Source organism: Solanum pennellii, chromosome 6 (assembly GCF_001406875.1).
Source record: "Solanum pennellii chromosome 6, SPENNV200".
In the NCBI taxonomy this organism is placed as follows: domain Eukaryota; kingdom Viridiplantae; phylum Streptophyta; class Magnoliopsida; order Solanales; family Solanaceae; genus Solanum; species Solanum pennellii.
Genome location: NC_028642.1, coordinates 3155970 through 3175380, shown reverse-complemented (window position 1 = coordinate 3175380; position 19411 = coordinate 3155970). Strand labels below are relative to the sequence as shown.

The following is a 19411-nucleotide window of genomic DNA, read 5'->3' as shown; positions in this document are numbered from 1 at the left end:
ACTGAGATTTTAAGAAACAAACAAGACACACGCGGCACAAATTTGAAACAAAATGGATATCTTCCTAAACGCATCCTGTAGCCTCCTGAAGATAAGTTACGGACGTCTCCGCACCGATCCGCAGGACTTTACTAGACGTTAGCTCTGTAAAAGTGAGACCGTTGAACCTGGGGCTCTGATACCAACTTGTCACGACCCAATTTCTCGAGCCATGAAGGCACCTACTATAACCCACCAGTAGGTAAGCCAAACCGTAACCCAGAACAACACGTAATGGATGAGAGGGTAGAAACTAAACAAAACTAAGCAAAATTACTATAACAACATAAGCAAACCAAAACATAAATACAATTAAGGATCCCTCCCATAGCCTGGAAGTCACTAATACAGAGCTTCCAACAAAACGAGTACAAGTCCCTACAGTGGACCACCGAAACTAGACTGTCTCGAAAAGTAAAAGACAAGTCTTTATATAAACAGATGGAGACTGAAATTGTACAAAACGCCGTGTGCTCACCCCTGTCTCCAGACCAGAAATGCTCCAAACTCGATCAACACTGACTACTGGTGCTCAGACCTGCATCACGAAAATAGATGCAGAGCGTAGCATGAGTACCAAATAACAGTTACCCAGTAGGCATCATAGGCCGACTGAACTAGAAAAGTAAAGCAATATGAAAAGACAGAATCACAAAGCTAGAGGTCAAGAACGGAAGGCTAAGTAACATAGTATTGCACACGAGTGTATANATATACCTGTGGAACACCATCCAGACTTAGCTAATCCATGTAAGTCCTTAAAGCCAAATCGAAACTCAACTTTGAATCACGGAGCGAAATTCATTGTCACTGACGTAACTCGAGAAGCCGTAATATCGAAGAAATAAGAGTAACTACCGCTGGAGCGAGCTCATCGTCTAGATAAATACCAAACTATCAGACTCAAGTCTGCTACATCAGTCTACAAGGATTTAAGTCGGCCGAGCGACGTCGGGGCTAAACTAAGTCCTACCGACTTTGAATCATGCATTTCTAAGGAAAACCCTAGTCAAACCTAAACTAAGGCCCAACATACTTCTGATAACCAGTATTCAAACATACAAGTAATCCATATAGCAAAGAAGGTCAATTAATAACAATAAACATGCTCACAGTTACCCGATAATTCTCAGAAAAAGGCCGAAAATATGATTTTTAACACCTATGCATGATCCAATAACTATCCAACCCAAATCCCAACTAATCAACATGCATTAACATGTTCGAGTTCAATCTAAGAAGAGAAACCGTAGCCTACCTGAACGTAGATCACTCGCGCTCCAAAATTCACTTCCCCGGATCTTTTACTTTCTAAAAGGCCTCGAAACGTTGATACACTCAAATCGGGTCCCCAAATCAGATTCCAAGCTCACCAATGCGTTGCCCTCGAAAAATCTCACAACTTAGCCTTTTGAATCGCCCAATTTGGAGTTCTATAGCTCAAAATATCAAAATTTTTAAGTAAAACACAAAGGCTGAAAATTGGGTTTTTACAAGGACGAAGTTGGTCGCTAATAAACCCAAAAATCTGGTCGTTAAAACCCCAATTTCTGGTCGTTAAAGGGCTGCACCAGATTTCAGCTTTGTCTAATTTCTTTAAAGTCTCTGACGGTTGCTCGGAATCCGTTCGGAACCTGATAAAAATAAAACAGATATGCTACCCTACCAAAGTTGACATTCCGGACTCAATGGCGCAGTCGAAATTTCCATCAGAGGTCATCTCGATAAAATGTGGGTCCCACTTCCATTGGTCATTTTAAGTCAAAAACCACAAAAGGGCTCGGAAAAGTATCAAAAACCGAAAGAAGGGTCAAACTAGACCAAACTCGACATTCCGGAGCTAGCCGCGCTGACAGAATTCTCATCCGAGCGCGTTTACTCAGAAAGTTGACTAAAGTCAAACTTAACCTTTAACTTAAAGTTAAAACGCCTAATCACACCAACTCACACTGAAAACTTAAAGAGTCATGTCGACAATGCTACTAGCCTAAAATGACCCTTCCGGAACTAATGGAATCGTCAAAATTGGATTCTGATGTCATCTTCTTGAACTTTTGATCGAAAATGATCGTTCAAGGTTCGTAAGCTCAAAAAATACTAAAGCTCACACAGTAACCAAACGAATGACCAGGTGACCGATCTGTCAGTCCCAGCAAGTCATAAATGACTTGGGATCGCTATAGGAACGCTCTAAACGATGCATAAAAGATAAACCACTAAAAATGACAAGAAGGGTCATTACAATATTTCATGTGTATTAGTCCATGAATGTTTTGAAACATGTGTGTTGACTCTATTTTAGCTCAAAACTTGTGAATTCATTAGCGACGATCTATTAAATGATATAAATTATTTTCAAAAAGGGTGGATTTTTTGTAGTTTATGTGTAACAAAACAAGAATTTGAAGTTATCTCAAATTTTCATGTTTATTAGATTTTCAGTATCTGTGTGACCGGCTCTGTTTGAGCTCAACATTTGTAAATCATGGGTTAAAACCTAATAAATGATATTCATTGTTCTAGAAAGACAAACTCACTTACTTTTCAAACTTTATGTCTCACAAAACAGAAATATGGAATTAATTTTGAACTTTTTGATTTTATTAGTCAATTCATTTTTTGAAATATGTAGATGTTGCTCCTTGAATGACAACGTATTAGATGATACTCATTATTTTCAAAATGCGTACCGTCACTTTTTTTCTCAACTTTTGGTGTGTATTAGTTCATACATTTTTCTAAACATGTACGACCTACTCTATTTGAGCTCCAATTTTTGCATCCATTGATACTTGAATGATACTCATTATTTTTAAAAGACACAAACCATTTTTCTTTTTTAAGCTTATGTTTCATAAAACCAAAAATAAGAATTATCTCAATTTTTCGTGTATATTAATCGATGAATTTATATGAACTTTAATGTTGCGAGTTTATTAGTTAACCTATTAAATAACACATTATTTTCGAAAGGCAAAAGTCCTTTTTGTATTATATGTTAGGAAACAACCCTGCTCTATAATCGACGTTTTATAGTCTTCATATCTATGGAAAAAGGGAAGCTAGGGGAGGATTCTAAACATTTCAAGTGAGGTAGTCAAATCAAAACTCAACTTATCTAGAGAAGGGTTGCTAACTTCTATATCTGTCCTCCAACATTTACACAATAAAAGATTGTAAAAAGCTTACTGATATTCTAAAAGACTATGTTACATTACCAGTCCTCCTTGAGAGCTCATCTAGCAAAGTTCAAGCTCCCCTCTATAATCATTTCAGCAGCAGTACCCATAGCACCAACACCACTAGCTTCCAAAAGCGCGAGAGCTAATACTTCTTCATCGCACCGTTTCAATCCCTTGCTCAGCCTCTTCAAAACTTGAAGATCCACCTCAAGAAGCCAGCTTGGTGTGCATCCTACTATCAAGCTTACGAATCCCGACACGTATGCTCTCCATGTAGCCTTGTTACAACCAAGTGATATTTTGCCATCTAAGGCACTCGCAAGAAAGTCCAAGTGTGCTCCGAGCATACTTGGTCGCCATTTGGATGTGGGTGATGATGAATCCACCCCCCAACAAAATGTTCCACACAGCACTGCTAAGTATGCAAGGGCATAACCCCTTAGCCTTGCAACCATTCCTTCTGAGACACCACCGTTAGGCTCTGACCTATGTGCTGATATAAACCAAGATGGCAATGTTTCTTTCAGCAAAGATTGGACTAGACTTAAACCACCCGTAATCCAAACTAATGAAGCACCCAATGAAGCTGCAAGCTTGACACGGACCATTGCTGCAGCAAGAGAGACGTGACAAGATGCAGGGAATCCAATATCTGTTTTCTGACTAGAGAGAGACCTTATATCACCTCTAGTTTTCTTCAGTTTCTCCAAATCCTTAGCAGGGACTCCACTATCCGCAATATCTCTGACAAAATGCATCAAAAGGGAGACTATCTCTTCTGACATAAACATGACATTTCTGACAGCTCTATGAACACGCAAGTAGAGTATACCAGGGGCAACAGCAGAAATGCCACCAGAAAAATGCGAACCAAATCCATGACCAAGAAGTGAACCGACCCCACCATTGCTTTCTATAGAAGATCTACCTAAACCTAGTGTAGCTGTAAAGCAGACACGAAGAAGTTGAACAACTGCATCACTGCTGTGGTGGAAAACAGTCCGGGACGCAGAGAAAACAAGAAAGTCACTCCACCTTCTAACCTTTTGAGCCCATAGGGCAGCCATAACAGGCATACATGGCCAAGGACAACTTGTAGCCAGGTTACTCACTGCTGCACCCATCAAGTTCAGAAAGCGGTCAGTATCTCTATCAAGTTTATATGTAATGGTGAGGCTCACAAGGACTGCCAGGGGCAAAGGAAGAATAGCTGGAGAACTTCCACCTACAAAACATAGCATTAGCTAAACATCGAGATAAATGAATCAACAGTTGAATTCCCTGCACCTACTTCTTCCTACACACAGATTTATATATTAGATAGATATGGTAGTCCAGATCTATAGCATAGCAAGCCAGGACGGTTTTTTTAACTGATGCATCAATGTTAGAATCGACAGACAACCCTTGTCAGCTATTTAGCACAGGCAATATACTTCAATATGTCGAAATAGGAGATTAGAGATCTAATCCCCCAAAACCAAACTTCAATGCCATGACAAAAAGGAACGGAAAAAGAAGGGTGTGGGAGTAGGTTTGCGTTCAGTCTACTACAGTCTGATTCCTCACCATTCCTTTGAGAGATTTTTAAGGGGTAATCAACTTGTCACTGTGGTAGCTTAGCCCATAGGTTAGAAGAAAAGAGGAGGGAAAGTATGTCTCTTATGTCATAGTTCCTCGTCTTAAAAGAATTAGGTGATCAAATGAAATCAGATAAGTGCACACCTACAGAGAGACTGGGGACATCAACACCAGTGTCAGCTAGGATTTTCTTAACTTGTTGTTCCACTGTTGCTAAATTTGCAGCAGGACTTGGCCAATCAGTTCCATTCATAGAAGCAGGCTTCCAAATACCCCGTGTCACTTCAGCTGAAAAGTAACTTGTAATTGTTGCCAAAGATGCAGGAAGAAAGTCAGCTAGATGCTTAAGACCTGAGATGGAGAAAGTGCAGCACTTAATATACTAACTCATAGAACTCATCGGAAAAAAAATAAAAATAACACAACATCAGCTATGAAATAAGTTCAAGAGTGTCATGTGAATTTTCTTCCTCTTTCTATCTTCTTTCACTGTGTTGCATGTGTGTGCATGGTGAATAGATAAGGTCTACCAAGTGGTGGTAATGTGAAGAAAGGGGATAATATATCTCACATCAAAACTCCTCTCTCATTAAAAGGAAGTTAAAAGACTTGACTCTTTTCTTTTTTGTTTGCTCTTTATGGTCGGGTGGGGGTGTTAGCATTCAGGCATTGTACTATGTGCCTTGTAGGCTGTAGCTCTGACATTAAGTGTTCCATTTGTGTGGGTGTTCTAGTATATACCATTTTTAGATGTGTACCTATCAAGCAAAACGACTGTCCTTGAAGTCTAACTGTAGACATTATGTCAAATGACTAACCTGTGGCTAGTTCACGCGGTGACAAGGTCCCATGAGCACATGCCGTGAGAGCAGCGTTAAGCACAAAAGGAACAGCTTCCAAAATATCCCAAGCAGGCAGCTTAAGATGAGGAGATATCTCTTCATTTCCAGACCCAGATGAGTTACTACCACTTGAAGTTGGAGGTATAAGTGACTGCCCAGCACTATTTATTTTTCGGAACATGAAGTTCAGCAGTGCTTCAACTATCTGATGAACAGGAGTTCCAGGGACGAGACCTGAGAGAGGTGATGCAATACATGCTTGATGTTGCCGGTACCAACATTTTAGTTTAGGAAAAGAATCCATAAATATGGGTTCTCTAGGTAACTGACTGAGAACTCTAGACAATTGCTTGCTTTTGCTTTGATCTTTCAGCAAATCCTCAGAGAATGCCAACTGAGAGTTGCGAACCAGCAATAAATATTCAGGAGTTAGATGGGATCCCACAGGAACATCTCTTGTGACATGCTCAAGCGGTGGCTGATCAAACCTCCACAATGTCAATAGAAGTGTGAATGCATTCGAGAAAACGGCATGTGAAGTAATTTCTTCCGACATTAGAGTCCAAGAAACATTGGGTGGACAAGAACCGAAGGCTTCACAAATTGGCATCAATGCACCAACAAGCTGAGGAACCTGAAAGAAATTTAAGTACAACATCAGCACATCGGTTGGTTTTTCCATCTGTATCTTAAGCCCAGTTGCTACTCAGTGGTACTTTTTTTCAAAACCTATTGTCAACAGAATTTAGTTCTTCAAATCATTGTTCAGTTATCAATTGCCTATAGAACTAGCAAAAGTACATCAAAGAGGCGACCATCAAAATTTGACAGGAACACACTTCTAACAACCATTTCTGGCCCAGAATCAACAAGATATATGAAATGCCAGCAATATACATGTCCAGGGCCCCCGGCTTCAGTGTTGGTGTAGTTTCAAACATGTTGTATAGGTCATCCATACACAGATTTCAACATGTAGAACAGGAAGTAACTAATGGGCATGTTTCAATTCATTAGTTAAACCAACAATAAACGTTGAAATGTTGCACAGATTAATCCATTGGTGAAACCAACAACAAATGTTGAAATGGTTCAGATAGGACAAACTGCTTCTGCACATCTGTCAATCGGAGAGATCAGTAGTGCAACTATATGCCAGTATCTGATTTGTGCCAAAGTGATTTTCACCGACACTAACATATGAAAGGCAGAAAACATAATTCAGAACAAGAAAAGTACAGCTGAAGAATTACCTACCAATCCATGCAAAGAAAGTATCTGGATACAGTCGACAGATGATATACCAACAATAAGAACATTCAGAAATGGAGCATAGCTAATCAAATGGCTATCACTTCCAGAATAATCAGAAGGAACACTAGGTGATAGCAGCCTAGTGATAAATAGAACCGTATGTTCCTGCAAGCATGTAGATGAAAATACAGTGAAATGGGTGTGAAAGACAAGAAATGGAACATATATTTTGAACTTGAGAATGACTTTAGGACACCAGTTTTCTGAACAGGGTACACCTTCATCTGAATTTATTTGCAAAGTACAACCAAATATACTAAAGATATGTGAAAAATCATCCTATCCCTCAAGAGAGTATATTGTGTAGTTTTCAGATCCAAGATCCAAATAATTTTCAGCAGGATTGCAGTGAGAGCTTCTCAAAAGTTAAACTATTTTTTTGAGAAAGCAAAAGGAAACTATTTCTCAACATCTAAAAGGAGGGTTCCTTCAGAAACAGATAGCACTTCATCTCAATAGAAAATGTTGTTTTATTCTCTTCTTAATCTTCATCATCTGCCATTCACTTCTAACAGCAAACACTTAATCACAGCTACTCCCTTCTTCTATATCTCTCTATTAAAAACTCTTGTGAGCACTGAGCAGTGTCATTAAAGGCGCACTTAAACCCTTAAGCAAGACTCAAAACGCGTTGAGCGCATCACCTTACTTAATGTGCGCTTCAATATCATCATCAAGGCTTTATATATATATATATATATATATATATATATATGTATATGTTTTCTCCATTTGTGTCTTCTCTCAATAAAGCCCACAGTTCATTTGTGCTTAAAGCCCCAACAAACCTTAGAGCTTTTTTGCACTTCTCATTTTTTTTTTGGATAAGGTAAGTGGTATTAATAACAGCATCAAGAAGATGCAAATAATACAAGATATGGCATTTGAGCTTACAAAAAGAACTCTGGCTTTGCACTTCTCATTTTTAATAACACTGCTTGTGAGCCACTAGAAGTGAGCAGCCTGCTTTATCTAATTCAGCTCTTGTAGAGAATACAAGATATACACTCTCCCAGTCACACAAACACCCCACCCACCAGAGATGATATGGAGATCAATACCTTCATTCAGCCTCTTCATTGTCATTTACAAAATTAGTGATGGTGGCAGGTGAGTGTTTTTCTGGTCCAACTATGTTAAAATCTTTCCTTAATTTAACCTTATCAGGGGGTTGTGGATCCAAACCATTTGGCAATTGGCAGTGCTTCTCAGCCTTGTTTTCTAATTACATTATTCATTTAACTATAGCTGTTTTTCTTTTTTATTCATTTAATCAGGTTGTTCTTTCCTCTGTGCAGTAATCATTTGTTTGTGAGGACACTTGTGCTAAGGTCATGAATTTTATTCTTGTCATGGGTTTATGGGAGGGTAGGAAAAGGGAAACTAGAAAACAAGGTTTACTAGAAAAAAATCGAGCAAAAATGCAGGCTCACAAAGAGGTTTCCTGGAGCTGAAGATAGTTAAGGTTTTATTGCTACTATAGTACAAAATACTAGTTCAATATCAGGGAGATCACAAGTATCACCTGAATATTCCAACCACGAGCAAGAGAAGCCCCACAGAGAATAGCAGCGGCAGAAATCTTGTCTTCAGCTGGACCATTGACAGCAATCTCATATATTTTCTCTATTTCTGCTAAGCTTCCATCAAATCCATGAGCTTAAATTCAGTTGTCATACCATATAGGTTTCAAGAAAGAAAAGGATTTTCAACTGAAAACCAGACTGTAGCCAAGAGAAACAAGGGAAAATAATTCTACTTAATGATATGACTGCAATTCCCGATATATGGTACCGAAATACATACTCTAAGCAATTTAGATTGATAAAACAGAAATCCAACTGGTTGATCTATCCTTAAATCTGCTCGAAAGCCCCAGAAGATGCAGTTTCAAGATCATAGCCACAGGGAATATTTGATGTTAAAGGTCAGCTTCTCTTTCAATCGGAGTGCACCAAATGTGAATACTAATACTTACCATCTGCAGATGTTTTCTTAAGTATAAACCCATTATTTCCTAATTATAAACTGTTTTTAATTTTTATAACACATTCTTTAACTCTGCATATGTTTGAGAACTCCAAATACGACCTTAAAAGAAACCACAAATCAGTGGCATGGGATATAATTACTACTTAAATCTAGACTCTTTTTAAGTATCACGCTATTTTCCAGCTACAAACAGATTTTATATCATTAACTCTGATATGTAGGAAAACTCCTAATTTGAAATCAAAAACCGCCACTGGGGAACAACCACTACTGCATGGACCATCTAACCTTGGCAGATGATGGGATGAAGTGATCAACCCAGAAATAAAAAAAAATTATAGTCAACTTCTATACCTTGAAGCGGGTGTTGAAACTAATACACTGACCATTGGAGGAGTGAGGGGAGACCCCTTCATCAATGATGACCAGCTAGGCGATGGGGCTGACATGTTACGAGGCACTTGATTGCATTGACCTTTTACATATCCCGGCCATAAATAAGCAGATGTATCCAAAATGTTTCTAGCAATGCAAGCCTCAACAATAAGGTGCCACAAGCTCCCAGCTAGAAATAATTACAGATGATTAGCACACACTACCAGTATAACATACTTATGCATGTAAGAGTTAAATAATAGATGCATTACATTGGTTAAGAGTTTCCAACATATAGTCTAAAATCAATCTGCCCAAAAAATTAAAGAAAAAATATTTAAAAAGTAAAACAAAGGTGAGGGTGAAGGACGGAGGAATAACTGAGGGAGGTAAAATATTCTCGAAAAGGTTACCAACCACATGGATGGGGTTGTGGGAATAAAGAGGAAGCAAATTCTAGAACTAGGTCAAATTGAAAAGAATACAAGATGGAAACCAGGCAGCAAGTGACACAAGGCTGACACAACACAAGCCTCTCTTGAAATCTACTGGACTCACCACAATTAACAGGCATGTCATTCAATCTCAACCCATCAAAATACTCACTTCCCCCACTTATCCCTGAGAGGAACATCATTGCTTTCAAAGCAGCTTGGTTTGCCAAGGGAATTGCAGGCAGTGGTGGGGTCAACAAGCCTTCATAATCATGCAATTGCTGTAAGCTAGAAACCAAGGCCTGACGATGTTTTCCTGTGGCCTCTGTTCTTTGATCACTAGTGCTGCTATCATTTTCCTCTTCTTTAATAATGTTGGTAATTGCTAGCGGTGTAATAGACAACAATAAGCATAAGCAAGTATCAAGACGAGGTACTGGTCCCTCACTGGGATCCCTTTCCTAAATTGACCAAAAACAGTATTTTAGTATATTTTCAACATCGAAATGAAGCTAACATTAAATTTGACCAGCTCAAATACCGAACTGTAGTTTCAATTCTGATACGTAGTTTCATTTAACCTTCTACACAAAGGAATGAAATTCTAGGGTAAGAAGGAAACCATATAGTTAATGCTTAACTAATAAATTAGTGTGGTTTACAGAACTTTGGAACTTGCACGCACTTATGAGCAAAATTACATTACAAAAGAAGACCTAGAGCTGAAGATGGAAAATGGCGGGATGGATCGGAAGCGTAGTTTTTCTGCCATCTAGCAACCTGGATAAAGCTGATGAAAGAAGGGATATATTCATTGATTCTTACTCTATTAACAAGCCTTAGGGCTGAAATCCACAACCCAAAAAATGTGTTCTTCCACGATGTACAGTTAACTGCCCGCAGAGCCTTCACCAGACCTGCACAATAACTCCAGTTTAGCAAACAGAACAGAGTATATTCAATATTGAATTAGACCATTGACTACAGTATTTACCAGTAAGGGTGTCAGCAGCACTTGTAGCTGCCACTTTTGATCCATCCATCGTATCTTCAAGAAAGAGATCAATCGGTAGCCAGAGAACTGATGTACTAGCATCATCACACCGACTAGCAGAAAGTGCAAATGATCCAGAAGCCATAACAGCATGAAGAAATTTCCGTGAGCTTGTTTTGCATTCTCGGGAGAGGACTCCACGGTTTTTGGATATCAACAGTACCAAAGCCTCCGGAGAAATTTTCTTAGAGTTTCTTAAAGCTGACGAGTTTGACACTAGAAGGTGTAAGTGCTGCATGAAAGAATCCCAATGTGTGGGCCTAAAGAAAGAAAAAAAATGCATGTTTAGCTATCAATAATATCTCTTAGGCTAGCATACTGAGCATTTTGTTAAGCACTACTTCTCTCATAGCTCAACAGAACTGTGAGAAACAAGGTTAGTAATAGACATGCTGATATTTGATACAGCACACAACTTATTGAAGAAAGCTGTCAGCTTCTCATCTTACATGTTCCTACGTGCCAAGTAAAGAATCATGGATGTCAGTTTGTCTCCAAAAAGTTCGCCAATTATTTCAATAGCCTGTACAGTGTTCATTCTACATAATCCTTCACGATGTTCAACTCTTTTTCCAGCAAAGCCATCACGGTTGCTGATTTCCATTTCTTGAGTTGCAACTGGCCACCTAGACTTCTTTTCGGCAGTCAGTTCCAGCAGCCCCTCATCATCAAGTGAGGCATCAAGTAACTGACATACAACTGCAAAAACATATTCAATCACATGCATTCCACTTTCAGATCCCTGGAGTTCAAATATCTGGGAAAGATGAAGAGTATCATTTATCGATTCCATAATCCTGCAATAACACCTCCAGACATGTTAATTCTTCTACTGAAATTCATCCAAAAACTAAACTAGCTCAAAACAAAAATTAATTAGGGAAATTTGAATCAGTCATGAATATTAGTATTGGTTTTCATCCACATGGATATCTGTTTATCTCCCAGGAAATATAGAGGACAAACATTCACCGGATAGTACAATGAAAAATTATCTCCAAGAAATTTCACTTCAGATAGCATTTGCACAACAGATTGAGGCATAAATTTACAGGATCTCACTCCGAATGAAAAATAGAAGATATTGAAAACCAGAAAAGAAACGAATGAACCTCCATTGACAAAAAGAGATTGGAAAAAGAGTTGTGCCAAATTAATACTTCCACAGCAAAAAAGGTGATACTCTGGGACACATCATAGACTATGTTGTAACAGTTTGACGATTCAATGAGTGTCCAAGGAAATTATTAAAACAGTGAAGACATGAGCCACTGTCCAGAGTAATTCAAACTGTTATGAACACCTTAGCAGAAGAGGTCCAGTGTTACTACCCATTCAAGGATTGTGACCGGCGCTACAGGGGAGAATCCCAAGCAAGCCTTGACAGAAATCTACAGAAAATCGGGCAAAAATTCCCTTGTTTTTGGGCCTATTCAATTTTTCCATCTTAAAATCATCAATACAACTAACCAACACCACCAAAGTAGTACACAATATCCATTAACAATCTATTAGCCACACTATAATACTAATCCATCTCCAAATACGGAAAAAAATTTAATCAGTCATGTGTCTATAAAAATAAAAGAATACATGACTCAAGTAAAAGAATGGAGCGAGTCTAAGAGTTCAAAGAAAGATCCATAACAAATAGATTATTTTGTTGCCTACACGAACAAGTGTGGGGCTCACCATGGAATTTTGACTTGCTAGCTCTAGTTAATGAAATCCTCGTCAACGTTCCCCGTGTTCTTTGTAAAAATATTAGTGGGGGCTGAGACGCTAGCACAGTGAGTAATAACATTTAACCACAACCTTCTTAATGAGGGACAAGCCAAAAAAATATGCTGGTGTGATAATCAAAATCATGAAATAAATGCCTTTTCAGAAAACTGTAAAGATAACCAATCTTGTCTGTGTCATGTAAGAAACGTTTCAATTTAACCATTTAGAAATAAACTCAGTATACTTTCATATCAAATCTTATATTTTGGGAGGTTTCCAAGAATGAATCAGGTAATCAGTGTGACTTTCTTTTGATGAGACAAGGGTAACTTAATCAGTGTGACTTTCTTCTTTAAGAAGTAACCAATAACAGAGAACTCTTCATAAAGGAGTCAAATATTCATATCGGTAGATCCCTAGTTAGACCCTCAGTTTGATGGTTTGAACGGCTTGGGATTTACATGATGAACCTAGACAAGTCCCAAACACTTTAGCCAAGGTTAAGCTCAAGCTAAGGCATGTAAGGCAAGACATTGCTAAGGCATGTAAGGCAAACCGTGGCTACGGCATGACAAGGGTTGGACAAGCTAAGGCAAGGCTGTGATCGTGGCTAAACAAGTTTGACGGCTAAGTGTTGGGCAAGGGCGATGACTCAGGAAACTGGACCACAATGGCAAGCTGGATGAGGCAGGAGCTGCGCACAGGACAGGCACATGGCCAGGTGCGAGATGGGGCAGCCAGAAAGAATTTGGCGCCAGATTTGAAGGTTGCCCATGTGCGTCTCACACATGCATGGGCAGTTTCTAGCCGTTGGGCCTTTGTAGATAAGACTTGTTTAATTGCAATTCGAATTGGCCTATCAATTGATGATGTCAACTGAATTAATTAGACATATGACTGGGTGTTGTGACATAACACAAACAAGATAGGTTATTTTTACAGTTTCTGAGAAGGCACCCAGTCAGCACTCAGCAGCCAGGTTATGTGTTTCCAGGAGAACGAAATTTTAAGTCTTAGCATAAGAATACGCAAATCTCCAACAGTGATCTCGTTTGGCAGCCTGGATAAGGAGTGCGTGAAGAGTGAGGAAGGATTTGGAAGAAGCAAGACCTAGCTATAAATATGAAGTAGCAGCAGAAATATAGTATGGTGACTTTTTCTTTTACTGTTCCATCGATTCTATATTTCCTTTGTTATCCAGTTGAGTAATGAAATCCAATCCATTAGTTCATTTCCGTTTTACTGTGTTGAGTTGGAATAGTAAAACATTACACAAACTACATTTTTTTATTTTTTGGGACATTATATAGCACTTGAAAGTAGGACAAAGATGAACCATGAAGTCTCAGTACCAACGAAGGCTTTTACAGAACATCAAACCATCATCCTAGAAATAAATAATATAGTCTAAAGCACCTAATAACAGGGGGGGAAAGTTCTTATGGATCAAACTAAAGAGAATACAAGAAAATGACTTGAAATAGGAGAACGGAACATGCTTTTGATAATTTGTACCATTAGTTAGAAATAAAAATGAAAAAGCACATGGACACAAACTATCAGTTCCTCTGAATATGTTCCTCTTATCCCCCTTCTTTTATTGTTCCACTGATTTTCTATATTTTGTAATCTAGTTGAAGTGATATCCAATCTATCAGTTCATTTCCATTCTTGTGTTGAGTTGAAACAGTAACATAACACAAACTATATCTTTTAATTTTTGCCATTATATAGCACTTGATAGTAGGACTGATATGAATCATGAAGCCTCAGTACTAAAGAAAGCTTTTTCAAAACATAAAACCGCTACCACCACCACAAACAACGGTAACAACATACCCAGAGTAGTCCCACAAGTCGTGTTTGGAGAGGGTAGTGTGTGCGCAGATCTTATCCCTACCTTGAGAGGTAGAAGAACATCAAACTACCGATCCTAGAAAAATATAGTCTAAAGCACCTAACAGAAGAACAAAAAAACTAGTTCTTATGGATCAAACTAAAAGAATACAAGAAAATGACTTGAAATAGGAGAATGAAACTTACTTTTGATAATTTGGACCATTAATTAGAGATGGTAATGAAAAAGCATATCTTTTTAGAAGTTCCATATACAGCCTGTATGCCATCGGATAGCTCCTTCGAGCAGGAATTACTCTGCAATACACAAGGAAATAAAGTCAAAATAATAAAATAGATTCAATCACTAAATCAATTATTATGCCTCAAATTCCTCACTATCCATTCTGTTCTATTCAACTCCATTTCAAATTGGTAATCAACGTTAGACCTTTTTTTATGCCAGACATCAACCTAATGCATTTCTCCTCAAATTCCATTCTGTCGGTAAAAAGCACAATATTGAAAAATTGAAGGGCAAGAAAATGACGTAGGTGCATAAATATTATGACGAAATTGTTAGTTACACATTTAGATTACCAAATGGTCAATGTTAGCCACCATGAAAAAATTTCACTTTTTTCTGGAGTTGAAAACAAAAACTACTTTTTTCAAATTTCACAATGAAACATGACCTAACACCCACTAACTTTTCCATAATATTTACACTCCTAAGCTATGTGAGGATCATATTAACCCCCTGAACTTTGACTCAAATCCCCCATCTGTTCCCCCCTATTCAACTCCATTTTCAAATTGCTGATCAAATGCCAGCTATCAAACCTAATCCAATTCTCTTCTTTTTTTATATTCGGGCCGAAATCACAAGGAAATAAAGTCGATACAACAAAATAGACTAAATGAATAAATCAATTAGTTATGCCTCAAATCCCCCAATATTCATTCTGCTCTACTCAACTCATTTCAAATTGGTGATCAAAGTTGTACCTTTTTTATGCCAGCCACCAACCTAATGCAATTCTCCTTCTTTTTTTTCGGATCCATTCATGTTTGGCCATAAAACTCATAAATTCAACTTGAATTTGTATACCAGAAATTTTATGAATTTGATAAACAACAAAAAGGTGTTTTTACTTTTTTCCACACCAAATTACTCCCAAAGAGTAAAAAGTAACTCCAATTTGTACTCATGGCCAAACACAATTACATAGCCAAACACCTACTTAATTCTAGCATATAACTTACACTCCTATACTATATGTGGATTATATTAACCCCATCTGTTCAGCTCTATTCAACTCCATTTTCATATTGCTGATCAAATGTCAGACATCAACCTAATGCAATTCTCCTTTCAATCAATTGGGGATGAAATAAATTTTGTAAACTAAAAGCACAAAATTTGAAACATTGAAGGGGAAGAAAATAACCTTGTAGAGAGAAGGGCGAGAACGAACAAAGGTGGGACAATTCTAAACACCAAAGCTTTCTCTAGAAGCTTCCAAGCATTAGGAACATTATTGGACCAACAAATATGAGATACGAGAAGTTCGGCAACGTCGGTCGACGGCATAGATATGCCGGCGGAGTTAAGACTGGAGGAAAGCTCCATGGCCCATACCAATGGATCGGTATTTCTTTCCTGAGCCAATTTCGTCAGCTCCGTCACTCTGTCCCATTGGCTCGAACGTACGGTTACCGTTTCCATGGATTCGCCGGTCGGGAAATTGGATTCCGGCGGGTTACGCCGGCAATTATGTCGAAGGAGTATGTTGGCTTGCTGGAAACACAGTCCACGGTATAAGTATTTAGGGTAAAAAACTTACTCAAAATAAATTAAAAAACGCAATTCTTAATCAAAAATTTTGGATTAAAGTTTTAAAAATAAATTAAAATGATAATGCAATTTTTAATCAAAAGTTTTGGACTAAAGTTTTAAAAATAGATAAATAAATTAAAATAATATGATAGGTCAAATTAGTTATGTCGTTTGAAAATAAATATCGATCGATCAAAAGTTTACACGCTTAAAAACTTATAAATAATTCAAATAAGAATATTAAATGAGACAGGAGCAAGAATAAGTTATGTTCAAATAAAATAAGGATAGTTATATGTGTGAAAAATGCGAAATTGAAATTGTTTTGACATACGAAGAAATTATAACAGATGTTATAGTGAGGAGGCATGTGATTAGACAAGACATCAATCACTTGCAATTGATCGAGAACATAATTAAAAAATACATAAAAATAAAAAATTATGCTACAAAATTAATAGATAATCAAATATTTTTGAGCATTCACTTAATGAGTATAAGGTTTTTTTTTTAATCCAATTATTATAGTATTTGTTATTATATAGTTTTTACCATACTTTTTGTAATTGTAACGACCTGTTTAGTCGTTTTAAGCAGCAGATTTTATTTCTGGAAAAACTGTCTGAGTCGACGGAACCCACGACGGACCGTCATGGGCACGACGGACCGTCGAGGGGGTCTCGTTCCAAAACACTTAGAATTCTGAAATTTGGGTACTGAAATCGACTCTCTGAACTTCGTAACGGAATGGCAGGACGGACCGTCACAGGCGTGACGGGCCGTCACAGACTCTTGGTAAAAATCTAGTCTCTGAACTCTGTGAGGGAGCAGCAGGACGGACCGTCGCAGGCACGACGGCCCGTCACAGGCTGCGTAATCCCAGGCTGGGTCGGATTTCTGTTAAGTAATTTAAGGGGCGTTTTGGACTATTCCTGCTTTAATTATAAAGTTAGAGGGTTAATGTTAATAAGTCTAATTACTTGGGGGTTAAAAGAGGTAACCTTAAGTTAATTGGTGGATATTATTACCATCTTTATACTTAATTATATGCTAATTAGGGTAAAAGAAAGAGGGTTTGAATAAGAAAAAGAAAAAGAACAGAAAGAGAGGGAGAACGAGTAGAGAGAGAGAGAAACGAAGAGGACAACAAGAATTTGGGGAATTTGCTTGCTTGATCACGAATCTTCGGTGGAGGTAGGTTATGGTTTATGCTATTCGTAGTAAACTCTTAATAGCGAATGATATGTATTGGGTAGTATTGTAAACCCTTCTATATGCTTAATTGTGTGCATGCATGATGTGATTTTGTATATAATTGTGATAAAATAAGCATGATGAAGCTATTGAATCCCAAATCTTGAAAAACCCTAATCTACTTTGTTAATGAGATTGATGATGCCTTGGTATAAAAGAAGGCTTGATGAACTAAAGTAATGGGGTTGATGATGCCTTGGTATAAAAGAAGGATTGATGAATTAATAGAATGAAATTAGGGGAGCGGGTGTCACGAACCGACACGTAGAATTAGGGGAGCGGGTGTCACGAACCGACACGTAGAATTAGGGGGACCGGGTGTCACGAACCGACACGTAGAATTAGGGGACCGGGTGTCACGAACCGACACGTAGAATTAGGGGATCGGGTGTCACGAACCGACACGTAGAATTAGGGGACCGGGTGTCACGAACCGACACGTAGAATTAGGGGATCGGGTGTCACGAACCGACACGTAGAATTAGGGGACCGGGTGTCACGAACCGACACGTAGAATTAGGGGATCGGGTGTCACGAACCGACACGTAGATTTAGGGGACCGGGTGTCACGAACCGACACGTAGAATTAGGGGATCGGGTGTCACGAACCGACACGTAGAATTAGGGGATCGGGTGTCACGAACCGACACGTAGAATTAGGGGATCGGGTGTCACGAACCGACACGTAGAATTAGGGGATCGGGTGTCACGAACCGACACGTAGAATTAGGGGATCGGGTGTCACGAACCGACACGTAGAATTAGGGGATCGGGTGTCACGAACCGACACGTAGAATTAGGGGATCGGGTGTCACGAACCGACACGTAGAATTAGGGGATCGGGTGTCACGAACCGACACGTAGAATTAGGGGGACCGGGTGTCACGAACCGACACGTAGAATTAGGGGATCGGAGTGTCACGTACCGACACATAGTAGTAGTGGAGCGGAGTGTCACGTACCGACACAAGAGGAATAAAGATAATGAATCTTGAAAGATGTTAATATACTCAATCTAATGAACCTAATTCCCAAATGAGTATGGTATTGAGGCTTGAGTCCTCATGTGTGAACTTGGCGGTGCTTATTAATGATTATAGAACTTGTTGTTGCTACACGTTGAGTATTGTAGTTGATTTATGATATTATCTGATATATACTGTTTTCTATTTTGAGTTGGCCGATGATATCTACTCAGTACCCGTGTTTTGTACTGACCCCTACTTGTATTTGTTTTCTTTGTTATTTGTGGAGTGCAGCAAACGTACCGTCGTCTTCAACTCAACCGCAACTCTAGCCAGTCTTCATTACACCGGATTTCAGGGTGAGCTAATGCTTCTAGCTTGGACTGGATCTTCTTCCTCATGTCTTGATGCCTTGAAGTTCCGGCATGGACTAGCTTTTGTTTATTTTAGCTTCTTAGAATACTCTTAGTTTAGTAATTTGAGCATAGATGTTCTTGTGGTGATGACTTCCAGATTCTGGGGAATAATAGATATTGAATTTTAGAAGTTATTGAATCGGTTTTTATTAATGAGTTTAAGTCTTCCGCATTACATTCTGTTGATATTATATTGAAATGTTAGGGTTTAGATTGGTTGGTTCGCTCACATAGGAGGGTAAGTGTGGGTGCCTGTCGCGGCTCGGTTTTGGGTCGTGACAGTAATTGTTTTGTTTTACCTACTTAATTGGTGATATACTCACTCCGCCAAAGATTTATACATTTATGTATACATTTTTCTCTGTTCAAATCACTTATAAAATTATACTAAATTATATAAATTTTAAAATAATTCATTACGAATATTGAATAATTATAGCAAAAGAATAAGAATTTCTAGTTTTTAAAGAAAGTCATACAAGTAAATAACTAGCTATTACCCCTACTTTAGTTATTAATTAATCGTCGAAAAATGGATTTGATCCCTTTATAAAATCTAGTT

The 19411-nt window shown here is 38.3% G+C and overlaps 1 protein-coding gene across 1 annotated transcript; it reads right to left on the bottom strand.

Annotated features, from left to right (window-relative positions):
* Window positions 1-3054: 3054 nt before the first annotated feature.
* Window positions 3055-16212, bottom strand: LOC107022010 (mediator of RNA polymerase II transcription subunit 33A-like). The gene is made up of 12 exons (XM_015222710.2): window positions 15826-16212; window positions 14582-14692; window positions 11263-11610; window positions 10754-11073; window positions 10585-10676; window positions 9884-10220; window positions 9305-9515; window positions 8484-8598; window positions 6902-7063; window positions 5621-6278; window positions 4947-5153; window positions 3055-4446 (listed from the first exon to the last, which is right to left on the bottom strand). Exons 1-12 carry the CDS (start codon window positions 16101-16103, stop codon window positions 3275-3277), a joined length of 4011 nt encoding a protein of 1336 aa, XP_015078196.1. The 5' UTR covers window positions 16104-16212; the 3' UTR covers window positions 3055-3274.
* Between the last annotated feature and the right edge of the window lie 3199 nt (window positions 16213-19411).